The sequence below is a fragment of the Orycteropus afer genome, unplaced genomic scaffold (assembly GCF_000298275.1).
Source record: "Orycteropus afer afer isolate SDZICR_OR568_19922 unplaced genomic scaffold, OryAfe1.0 scaffold00100, whole genome shotgun sequence".
Taxonomy (NCBI): domain Eukaryota; kingdom Metazoa; phylum Chordata; class Mammalia; order Tubulidentata; family Orycteropodidae; genus Orycteropus; species Orycteropus afer.
This window is the reverse complement of record NW_006921687.1, coordinates 4036900-4049657: the sequence shown is the minus strand read 5'-3', so window position 1 is coordinate 4049657 and position 12758 is coordinate 4036900. Positions and strand designations below refer to the sequence as shown.

The following is a 12758-nucleotide window of genomic DNA, read 5'->3' as shown; positions in this document are numbered from 1 at the left end:
ATATTAAGTTATAAAGAACCCCCCAGAACTGCATTCATTCAAATGAAGGTAATGAAGGTCTAAAGGAGCAAGATCACAGTTAACACAAGAGAATTTTCCTTCAGTAATTCCTTTAAGAAACTTTGAAAAGCATTCATTTACTTTATTATCTCTTTCAAACTCTATAGCTGCCCAGATTTTCAGTTAGAAAGGTGATAAGAATGCAAATGAAAATGGCGGTTTCATGTGTTTCTCTGCAGATCAGATGAGGGATATACATTCTGCCTAAATATTTCTTCCATTGGCCCTCACAGAGGAATGCAAGCCCAAGAATCTTCCTTTATAAGCAAGTTAATAGCTGGAAGTGGTGAGGTAGATAGCAAATTATGTATATTTTTAGAAAGAACTAAATTGGTATAGAAATAAAATGAAAACAAGAACTCTACTTCAAAGTAAATATATTTGATAGCTTTTTAAATTTCATAATGATTATACAAATAAAAGAGGTAATTCGGTACACTTTAATTTATAATTCTTTCTTTTACTTTTATAGTTCTCCTTTATAAACAAATGAACTCAATAATTCAATACCCATAGACAATTTGAATTTGATCTGACTCATACCGACCCCTCCTTGGGTTTCTGAGGTGGTATCAGTACGGAAGTAGATTGCCCAACCTTCTTTCAGAGGAGTGGCTGGTAGGTCTGAACTGCCAGCCTTCTGGTCATCAGTCAAATTCCTTAGGCACTATGCTACCAGAGCTCCCCAATAAATAATTTTAGATAGATGGGAAATTTTATTTGGGACTGTTTATTTGATGAGATAGCCAACTGTGTACATACCTGATGAGCCGGTAATGTCCATAGCCTTCAGATTTCTGCACTTGATGACTGTCAGTGTCATGCGCCCCGCAGTAGGCAAATAGCAAAGGGAAAACATGATTTCCCCCAGATCTATGCTTTCCTAGAAAAGTAATAAATGATGTTAATGATTTCACACATCAGATAATGAAAACAAAATGTAATTTAAGATGTTGAGTGAATAATCATTGTAATAGAATATTTGAATGTTATTTTAATTTGTTTCATTTAAGGTATGGATAACATTCCAAGAAAGCTGTTTTGAACAGAGGGGAAAAAGTATATAAGCCAACTGTTCATTTTATATTTCCACTAGTATTTCTAACAGGCATCTCAAAGTTAACATGGCCAAAAAAGAGACTCCTGATTCTACTCCATTCCCATCATTTTCAAAACCTATTCTTCTGTCAGTCTTCCTAAAATCAGCAAATAGCACCACAGTGCACCCAGAAGTTGTAGCCAAAAGCCCAGGAGTCACTTTTATTCTTTTCTTTCCTTCACTTCTTTATCTAACCTATGGGCAAGTCTTGCTACATGATCTATTTAATATATCCCAAATCAGTGAACTTCTTTTTGTCTGTATTGCTCACAGAAACCACCATTACTTCTTGCTAAGATTGCATCAGTAGCTTCTAAAACTGATCTCCCATTTCAGAAGATAATCTTCATACAGCAAAGTAATCATGAAATGCAAATCAAACTACATCACACTCCTGCTTAAAACTGCATAAGTGTACACAATTGTACTGCAATGAAATTCAAACTCCTTTTCCTGGTTTAGATGTGGAGTAATTATAAGCCTTGGTTTGTCTGGGAAATTCTTTGTTTATATCTGTTGCACTGCAATTATTAAGAGCATCCTCTTTCACTTTTAAATATGTCTTTGAACAATACATTACAAAATCACTATGTATAAAGCCCTGGGTGATCTGGACCTTACTGATCTCTCTAACTTTATCTCTTAACTCTCAACCCCACTTCAATCTGCTGTTGACACAAAAGACTTCTTTCTGTTAGTCAAAGAAATTAAGTGTGTTCCTGCTTTTGGACCTTTGCATTTTCTTTTCCATTTGACAGATATTTTTCTTCTCTTCTCTTTACATGGCTAGTTCCTTCTCACCATGCAGGGCTCAGCTCTAACAATATCTCTTCAGTAAGGCCTTACTCAATCATTCATTCTAAATTAACTACATTTCCTATTTGATATCCACTTCCTCCCAGATTCTTCACTTTTTTCTCCCTGGCATGCATCACTGTCTGAAATCTTTTTAACTTTTTTTTTTTTTTTATGCCTTCCTTTAATTTCATACATCAGGTCCAGGAGAGGAAGTTCTTGTATGTTGTATTTTCTACATCCTTCCATAGTGCTTAGTACACAGTAGGTTCCCAGTACAGATTTTTTTGAAGGCATGAATGTATTATATAATTAATGTAGAAAAAACTGACCTGTTTCATTTCATTTATAAAGTGCAGCTGTCCACAGCACAGTGACCCTGATATGTTTGCTGTCTTTGGCTGTATAGATGGTAGCCAAATTAAAATGAGTTTAGACATTAAGCAGTTTAGGATACTCCCCAAAGAGCTGTGTTACTACAAGATTCATTTGAATTATTTCTAATGAGTCAATTTGTGATATATTTAACTTTGGGGGAAGTAAATTACTGACCATGGACCTAGGTGCATAAAACTAGGTTCTTAAAAATTTTTCATGATGAACTATTAGCAGTTATTGGACTTATGACTCAGACTCTGATATATTTATTTCCTATTACTTTATTCACGTTCTAAAAGTGGTACTACCTAGTGGTTAATATCACAAACTTTAGAGTCTTTTCAATAAGGTTTGCCCCCCAGTTCCTCTACTTCCTAGCTGTGAGAAATCCTAGGGAATTTAATTGAGCTCTGCATCTCAGAAACTTCATTTTGAAAATGAGCACAAAGATATATCCAACTTGGTCTTCTCTGGACTGATGGACTGCTGCAGATCAAAAATAGTGAGCAAAGACCAATAGGAGAGGACCAAGGAGAAAAAGGAAGAGCATGACCTCCAATATGGATTCATTCTTTTCACTAGTTAGCAGTTTCTGAGCATCTATTATTTGCTAGGTGTTCTGACAAGTATTGTTGTTGTTGTTGCTATGTGCCATCGAGTCAGACCCGACTCATAGTGACCCCTCCTTGGGTTTCTGAGGCAGTATCACTACAGAAGTAGATTGCCCAACCTTCCTTCTGAGGAGTGGCTGGTGGGTTTGAACCACCTTCTGGTTAGCAGTCAAATTCCTTAGGCACTATGCTACCAGAGCTCCCGTGATAGGTATGACAGACACAAAATCATTGGATTTTGCTTTTTTTCCTGCCCTTTAAAACCTCAGTTGAGAAAGAAGAGAGTAGGCTTTAGAAGGCTAAAAAAATAAGTATGAATCTCTTGTCATTTGATGATGATCTCCTTTTTCTCTGTCTCTTTATCCAATTGTTTTTTAGGCTCAGTCTATGAGCCAAATTTTTCTGTCTGCTAGCCATCCCCTAGCAGACAGGTTGGGTATTTCTTTTCCCAGAACCTCTCAATAAGAGCAGGCATGTTTTGTTGCCAGCTGGTCAAAATTAAGGGATCCCTCAATGTATATAAAACATTATACAAAGTTCTACCAAGAAGTATGGTGGAATGGCAATGGAGAAGCCAAGAAAGAAATAGAAGCCACGGCCTTGGGTATGAAATGCTTAGAATCCCACAGGAAATGTACCACATGCAAACACGAAAGCTACATTAATATTACATCTAAGTGGATTAATAAATAAAGTAGACTTTCTTGTGCCTGACTAATATGTACGGTTTTATTTTCACACATTCAACAATCTGTGGAAGTAGTTTTCTACTTTGTTAGATATATAACATGTTTATTAGCTGGAATGTAGTTTGCCATATTTGGTCCCATCTCTCAAAGTTGCTTTCTGTAGATTGTGACCATGTATTTTGAACAAGTATTGGTAAATAGACGTTAAACTGAGGAATTGACCAAAGCATTGGTCCAAATAAACTGAAAGCAAAGAGCATCATTAAAGAGCACCTACCATCACCTCTATGTTTTAAGCTAGGTGACTTTTTACTGAAAGAAATGATAAGTAATCTACTTAAATATTCAAACTCCACATAGTCAGAAGTTTTAAGGAAACTGGCAAGAATTAGGAGGTAAAAATTAAAGCATGCATGCATAATAACTGTACAAAAGTTTGAGTCTTTATTAGATTTTTTTTTTTTTTCCTTTTAGGAAAACTTGAATGTGAAAGGACTAAAACAATCTACATCCTGAAAAGGGCAGAATACTCTTTAAGGTAACTACCAATATTCTTAATCTTTTTAGATCTAGAAAGCATCTAAGAGATAATCATGATCAAATGAGCTTAATATGGTAAATGTCTGTATGACCTTCAGAAAGTCCAAGCCATATGTAACATCAGAGCTCTATGCTTTTGGCTACATTGCTCTGGCTACAGTACACACTACTTCTCAGTGGCCATCACTGAGTTTATCCTTGTATTGGTTGTCCAACTCCAGTAAGCAGGCCACATTTTAATTATCACCTCCCTCAGTCTGCCTCATACCTCTGACCTTTATGAGACCATACTCAACCCCAACAACTAGAATTTCTGGTGTCCAGCAAAAAACTAGAAAATGAGTACAGAAGTCTCTGAATATAGAGCATAAATATAAAAAGTTATATAGTAACAGTCTATGATGTAATCAGACTATATCACATCCATTTACTCTTATTTCAGGGGGTAAAAAAAAAAAGAACACGAATGTTTCTTGGTATATTAGTCTACAGCAGGTCAAAACTCACAAACAGTGTGGAGATGAGGAAACTAGTAGGAGTAGATCTAGTGAAGGAATCAATAAATGATAGCTACCCAGACACTCTTTCTCTCTCTCACTCTCTCTCTCACACACACACATGCATGCACGTATAGCAAATACTCTAAAAAGAATAGCAAGATGGAACCATTTGTATTAAGGGGAATTAGCCCTAATAATGCCCCAGAAACATAAAAACTTAACATTCTCTTACAGATTTGAGCAGTAAATAACATTCAAAATTATGACCTAGTCATCAAGATAAAGAAACATATCCCATACGTTCTGTTTAAGAAGGTAGTGAAGTGTGCAATATACTTTAGGATTATTATTATCCAAAATGCTTAAAATGCTCAAAGTAGCAATTTTGGCTTAAAATGAGAAAGGCTTTGGGTACTCATTTTTCTACAATTCTTTATACATGTGAGTTTCTCATATACTTGTGAAAAACTTTTACATCTTTGGGCAAATAATCAATTGAGAGCCTTCTATAAAATCTAAGATATATTTCTTTCAGGTAAGAAGACTTTTATGCCATTCTCATGTGCACTAATTTTTTTTATTGTATATTCACAATGATTATCTTGTGTTTCCATATTTGAAAAACAGATTTATGAAAAAGTGCTAACATTGAGGCTAGGTTTGGGGTTGTACATTAATTTTTTTCATTCTGGTTTCATCAGCATATATCTGGGTACATAAAGATCAATTTCTAATGATCAGCTATAGTCAACTCCATTCATATACTCCCACTTGTAAAGTTTTTAATCCCTGTTATTGACTCTGCAATAAAAGTAAAATCATTGGAAGAATAGTTTGATATACAAATATTTACATTGCACATCCTATCTCAGCACTCACTGAAGTTAACTGTAAAGTCAAATTGTACCAATTGACTATAAGTGCTGGTGGTGAGGGGAGACAAATTAAAGGACTGATAAGCAGAAAGTATAATAATCAAGACACATTCCCAGAGGGAGATAATCACTGGGCTTTGAAGAATTAAAGAGATGGGAACTCACCAGGAAGAACAGGAGCAATGTCTTATGTGAGTAAATAAATAAATAATAATAAATACTCATAAATAAGAATGGGCAGTTTGGGTTGAGAAGTATAGAGTTTGGTAACAAGTTGGAAGAGTTTTAAGGCTAGATAAGAGTTGTTTGGTGGCTTTTATGGACAATAGAGATCTACACATGTTGGAGAAAGAGTGGGTGCTTGGCAAACTGGAAAAAACATCGGTTCCTAGATCAGAGAAAAACAGGGTTCAAATCCTACATCTTCGATGTACTAGTTCTCAGTTCATGAAAAAATACTTCTTTGAACCTCAGTTTAATCACAGGTGAAATAAGGATAATAACATCTACCTTATCTACCTTCCAAGGTGTCATTAAGGACTAAATAAGAGAGTGTGTATAAGTGCCTGGCATAAACAGACATTAGAAAACTAATAATGATGATAGTCATATTTGAAAGAGATTTCTTTGTTTTGAGTAGGTTAGATTATGATGAAGAAAGACAGAAGGGATAAGTTGTTGAAGTAAAATAGCTGTGGAAAGGTGTTGAGTGGAGAAAAGGTTTTAATTCAGAGATATATTACAAAGTAAGAATCATCAAGATTTAACAGAGAAAAGAAAGTTGACATAAACAATTGGTTTCCATGGTGACAGAAGTCATCAAATTCACTTAGCAGCCTAAATACAACCTGTCTCCCACATTTCCTCAGTGGTGAGAAATTGGATAGTTTTCCTCACATGTTTAAAAGCAAAGTGTTACTAGATCAAATAACTTCTTTATCAAGTTATTATTCCTTAATCCACCTGCTCATAAAATGAAGTTACAGTGAAATGCAGACCAGAGTCTACTGGAATCAAACTATAATTTCCATTTCTCTCATACCCATACCTCCTATTCACTTGAGAAAATCATAAACTTTAACCCTGAGCACCACACTTAACCTCACTTGACTTTAGTTTTCTTGCTGGAACATGACTGTGTTCAAAGAGATGAACTCATTTATTTTCTAGTTTTAAGAGATTATTGTTTTAAGCTTTAATAAAATGATAGCTAAATAGCATATTTAGTTCAGAAATGTCTGGATAAGCCCTCTCAGGCTTTGTTTGCTATAGAGCTGGCAGAACCACTAGAAAGATCACAAGGGTCAATTGGTACTAATGGCTAGAATTCAAGAACAAGAACAAGTGGTCATAGAAAGTGGCTATTACTTAAACTTCTACACAATGTGTCATATGAGGAAGGAGCCAATCTTCAAGGCAGAGCATCAATGTTCATCTGGTAGCTGATTCATGAGGAAAGACCATTTAGAATAATATTATCCTCTGGCTCAGTGAAAATTTTCAGGGGGGTAATGTTTGACTCCTTAATATGTGTTGGACACACAGGGCCTACAACATAAAATTCAAAGTCCTCAATGTGACAGATATGGCCCTTAACTTCTTTTCTACTTCACCTTATAAATTTCTCTTTGTTGTTGTTGTTGTTAAGTGCCGTCGAGTCGTTTCCAACTCATAGCGACCCCATGCACAGCAGAACGAAACACTGCCTGATCCTGCGCCAGCCCCACAATCCCTGCTATACTTGAGCCCATCATCGCAGCCACCGTGTCAATCCATCTTGTTGAAGGCCTCCCCCTCTTTCGTCGACCCTCCACCCTACCAAGCATGACATCCTTCTCCAAGGAATGGTCCCTTCTGACAACATGACCAAAATAGTCTGGCCATTCTTGCTTCCAAGGAGCATTCTGGCTGCACTTCCTCTAGGACAAATCTGTTAGTTCTTTTAGCAGTCCATGGTACTTTCAGCATTCTTCACCAGCACAACTCAAAAGCATCAACTCTTCTTCAGTCTTCCTTATTCATTGTCCAGCTCTCACATGCATACGAGGTGATTGGAAATATCATGGCTTGTGTCAGGCGCACCTTAGTCCTCAAGGAGATATCCTTGCTCCTCAGCACTTGATACAGTTCCTTGGCAGTTGACTTTCCCAATGCTACACGTCGTCTAATGTCCTGACTGCTGCTTCCGTTGGCATCGATTGTAGAACCAAGCAATGTGAATTCTTTGACAACCTCAATCTTCTCTCCATTTATTGTGATGCTGCTCATTGGTCCAGTTGTGAGGATTTTTGTTTTCTTTATGTTGAGATGTAATCCATACTGCAGACTGTATTCTTCAACCTTCATCAGTAGGTGCCTTAAATCCTCCTCACTTTCAGCAAGCAAAGTTGTATCATCTGCATATCTCAGGTTGTTAATGATTCTTCCTCCAATCCTGATACCACGTTTTTCTTCTTATAGTCTTTCTCTTTATGCTCTCACAATTCAAAAACTGCACTCCAACTATATCAAATGCCTTTTCATTCTCTAAGCATTCATTCTTTCATTAGCATCTTTGCATTAAAAACACTTATTATCAAGACAAAATTTTTCTCCTCATAAGCCTTATGTCCACCACCCATATGTTAGGTTGCCACACCATGGTAGCCTGCATGTTACTATGAAGATCGAAGCTATGTCACCAGTATTTTGAAATAGTAGCAGGGTCACACTGGTGGAAAGTTTCAGCAGTGCTTCCAAACCAAGACAGTTTAGGAGAGAAGGCCTGGTGATCTAATGCCAAAAATTAGCCAGTGAAAGCCCTATGGATCAAAACAGAATATTGTCTGATATAGTGCTGGAAGATAAGGCCCCCGGTTGGAAGGCACTCAGTGTACACAGTGGCAGCAACAATAGACTTAAACATACCAATGATCATAGAGATGTCACAGGTACAGGTAAAATTTTGATTCCAACCATGAGTTGAAATCAATTTGAAAGCAACTATAAAAGTAACAAGGGTTTATGTGTAACTTTGGACAAGTCATCTCACCTCTCCGAACATCACAGATTTAATTAGGGATCCATCTCATAGCACACAAATAATTAGGGGAAAAGCTGAAATAAGCATCCAAGTCTGGGTAATTTTAAAGTGCATGCTTTATTGGATCTAGTATTGTAAGTGCTTTTTAGAGGAATTCTTGGATTTTATGACAGGAATAGAGAGGACCTGATTCTTTCCATGAGGTCCTTAGAGGGTTTCAGAGGTGGGTGACATTTGTTCTGAACTTTGAAGAATGATTTAAGGTAAAGGGAATTAAGAACAGAGGGAGAAGCATATAAAGAGGCTATAAGATGAGACATGAAGTGTCCAACAAAGACCAAAAGATCAAACAGAGACCACTTGACTGTCAAACCAGAGAATTTTAGCAAAACCAGAGGATAATCTAAATGACACAACTCTGGCCTTATTCTAAATGAACCTTTCTTAGCAAGACTTAACCAGATCAATCCTGATTTTCTCTGCAGTCAGTGTGAGACCTATCTTCATGGCTAGTAGCATTTACCTGGAAGGATTAAAGTCAGATGTAAAAGGAATAATATAAAAGGATCATATATGTAATGGGTACAGTTTGCATTATGACACATAGTAGATGCTAAAAAAGTACTCCTGTTTTTCTTATTCATATCAGTGTTTTTGGAGTCAGTGACTGACATAAGGTTGATGCTCAATAAAAAGCTTGTTAAATAATAATAAGTAAATGAATGAATAAATCATTATAAAAGCATCAGGTCACATCATGAGATCAGTGGTGGTGGTAATAGGAGCATCTACTCTCTTAAGGAGTTCACTGCTCAGTAATCAGAGAACAAGTAGCCCTTCAGTGAGCAAAGGTGTAGTTTGAGTCTCCAAGTTATTGTATGTGGTCTATGTAAATGAAATCCTGTAGAACTGTGCAAAGGTATCGCCATATGTGGTGGCACTGAGCATACAATAACAATGGTCATAACAGTTTTGAGCCACTTAAAGATGGGGTTGGAAGGTCAAGTTAGAGGATCTTTATCTATTCTTGTGTAATCTGGGATTATGTTTGCTGTAATTCTATAGTGTGTTGGAATTTCAGCTAATGTATCTCTCACGTTATAGATTGCTTTTTTTTTCTTTTGCACATCTTGTCAGCTCCCCCAACCTGCTAACATATACAGTCTTGTGACTTTGAGTGGCAAAGAATAAGGAGGAAGCTGTTTGATCGAATACAACTAGGGAATGTAATTAGCTTTATAACCCTTGTTTAGTTACTAGCTTACTTCCTCCCTTTTCAAGCTTTCAAAGAAGCAGTTTTCGTTTGGCACTTCCTCTCTGCCTTTTTTCTGTCCAGTGATTCTGATTAAGCACAGCTTTCATTTTATTAAACAGGATGGGGGTAGGAGTGGAGAACAGGAGTACTCTATCATATTTTCATTTTTGATTCTTTCTCTGCCATCTCCACTTGAACACAGAGAAAAAGCTCACCAAGTACCCTTAAGCAGGGCCTCCTTGTATTTCTGCTTGATGGAAGGAATGCATTTTGCATTAAGCACATTTTGCATTAAGCATTGTGCTTGGCCATGGCACAGAGATCAGGTGGAACGTGGTCAGTGTAGCAACCCGGCAGAGAATATGGCAGTATTAGAGATGGGCTAATCACAAATTCTACTGGGCATTAAGCGATTAACTACAACTACCTGGAGCTCCTACTATAAAATGTTCTTTAGTAGTGCTTACGTTTCTGCTCAATGGAAGACCTATTTTCAGTTCCCACTCCAAACAGGAAGTAACCTGCCTGCCAAAGTGGTTTCACTTTTATCCAACACAGCCATGAACTTTAGCTATCAGGATCCATGGAGTACTTAGGTTATAAAAACAGAGTTCTGAGGCCTTAAGGTGACCATTCTTAAATGTAACAAATCAAAATAGCTCATAAGTACCTGGATAATAATGTCCCTGAGTGAATTGGGTAAAGTTAAGGATGACTTTAGGATAACAGCAACTTGGGACATAAGAATAAAATACAAATTTGATAAAAACCCTTCCCTTAATCACACTAGTTAAGAGACATCAAAAAATTCTTGTCTTAATAAAGTTCCAAGTAAAAAGAACTATTGTTCATACTATTGGTATATGTAGACAACTGGATTAGATTAGCTTTGTTTCACTATTTTAGTGTATACCTTAAAGTGGCTTCAGTGGCTTAATTCTTGCTCCCCCAAAGCCTATTCTCCACAAACAGCTAGGGATCTTACTTATATCTAAGTAAGACGTTGTGTCTCTTCTAATAAAAAACCACCAATAGCCTCACTTTAATTCAAATTACTTAGAGCTTCTAAAGCTGTAAGCCAAACACTGAATTTTCATGTTCAGAAGAAAATTATTTTCCATTTGCTTTAGTATATTCCAAGAATAGTAAAATGCTAACATAACTCAGTTAAAGAAACACTGAACTAAGAGTTAATTAAAGATTTACTTCCTGTTCTGGTTCTTTTATTAATCAGCTGTGTGAATTTAAGTGACTTTCCTTATGTCCATGGACCTGTATTTTCTAAAGTAGAAAATGAAAGAATTGAACATGGAGTCTCTATCAATTCTAAAATAATATGATCATATGATCTGAACATGAGACTTCTCACAATCATACCTGGAGCACGCTTGTGAACTTTCAAGTTAAAATGAAAATATTTCAATCTATTAAAATGTTCACACACTTCACTGTGAGAAAAAGATGCCAGGTGCTTATTTAAGACTTACTGATAGTATTTATATACAACTATAACTAACTTGGGAGCTCTGGTAGCATAGTGCCCAAGGCACTGGACTGCTAACCAGAGGGCTGGTGGTTCAAACCCACCAGTAATTCCTCGGAAGGAAGATGGGGCAATCTACTTCCGTAGTGATACTGCCTCAGAAACCCAAGGAGAGGTCGCTATGAGTCGGGTCCCACTCAACGGCACATAACAACAAAAACAACAACATAACTAACTTAGGTACTTGATTATGCAACCTAAAAACAACCAATTGGAGAAGTAAGAAATGCGGGAAACAGTAAACTTATAATAGAGATGAAATAGAATAAATAAATAGATGAGCAATTAATAGAAATAAAAATCTGCTCATTTAATTTGTTATAATAATCAATGGTCATAAAGATCACCATTATTTAGAGAATGTTAAATTACATTCAGAGACCCTATGGAGCACACAGGCCAGCCTCCTGCATCACCAAATAGGATTAATAATAGTAGAGAGTGAATCAAGAGGCACAGACAGAGATATCTAGTGCCTTTCATTTCTGAGTAAGTGAATGTACATGTTAGTGAGGGAGCAAGAGAAGAAAGTGCCCAGTGCAAACGGAAGTGAGTTGAGTCAGGCTTCTCTGCAAAAGTGATGTCAGAATTGAATCTAAAATTGTAAGATTTCACCAGGCAGGAATAGGGTGGAAGGGCATTTCAGCCAAGAATACCAGCAAGTAAGAAGGCCAGGAGATAGGCAAAACCTGTTGCTTTGAATAGAGTAAAACTGATACAGAGAAATTACACAGGAGAGTGGTGAAAAATAGGAAGGTTTGAAATTTGCCAGATCATGAAGAGTAGTTACAGTGGGACTCAAAAAAAGAAACAGAAGGTGTGGATACTGAAATTGTTAAATATTCAGAAAGGAGTGGGAGTAAAGAGAAACTGAGTCAGCTGCCAGAATCCTTAATGATTGTGAGGGAAACAATTAGGAGATCAATTCAGTTGTCCAGGTGGGAGATAAGGGATATGTTAGATGACATTATGATAAATGCATCATAAAGAGAAACAGTACCTATTTAGTAAATCATAGCATACAATAACTAAAAAGATTTAAATTATCACTGATTGAATTCTTTCTTCCCTGAATAGAAAATCATACTACCTACAACTATTCCCTACCATAGTAACAGGACATAGTCATTTTTGGAACCAAGGTCGTTATTGCTATTTAATATATAAGTTATATTAACAACAACTGAAAGTCTACCATGAAATATCCTGATCATATCATTCTTCTAATACTTCTTTTTTTTTTTAATTAGGATTTGGGTGAAGATTTACAGAGTAAATTCACTTTTCATACAGCAGTTCACATATACTTTGTCTCATGTCATTGACCAAAATTTACAATGCAGCAGCTCCCCTCCCACTTCCTCCCCATAGTTACCTCCTCCCAGTGTCCA

General features: G+C 36.5%; 1 protein-coding gene across 1 annotated transcript in view; it reads right to left on the bottom strand.

Annotated features, from left to right (window-relative positions):
- The window catches only part of SYT10 (synaptotagmin 10), an 80328-nt gene that overhangs the window by 9039 nt on the left and 58531 nt on the right, over positions 1–12758 (bottom strand). The window contains exon 4 of the mRNA XM_007943157.2: positions 823–943. Within this exon, the coding sequence (XP_007941348.1) occupies positions 823–943 (121 nt within the window). The remainder of the gene's footprint in view (positions 1–822; positions 944–12758) is intronic.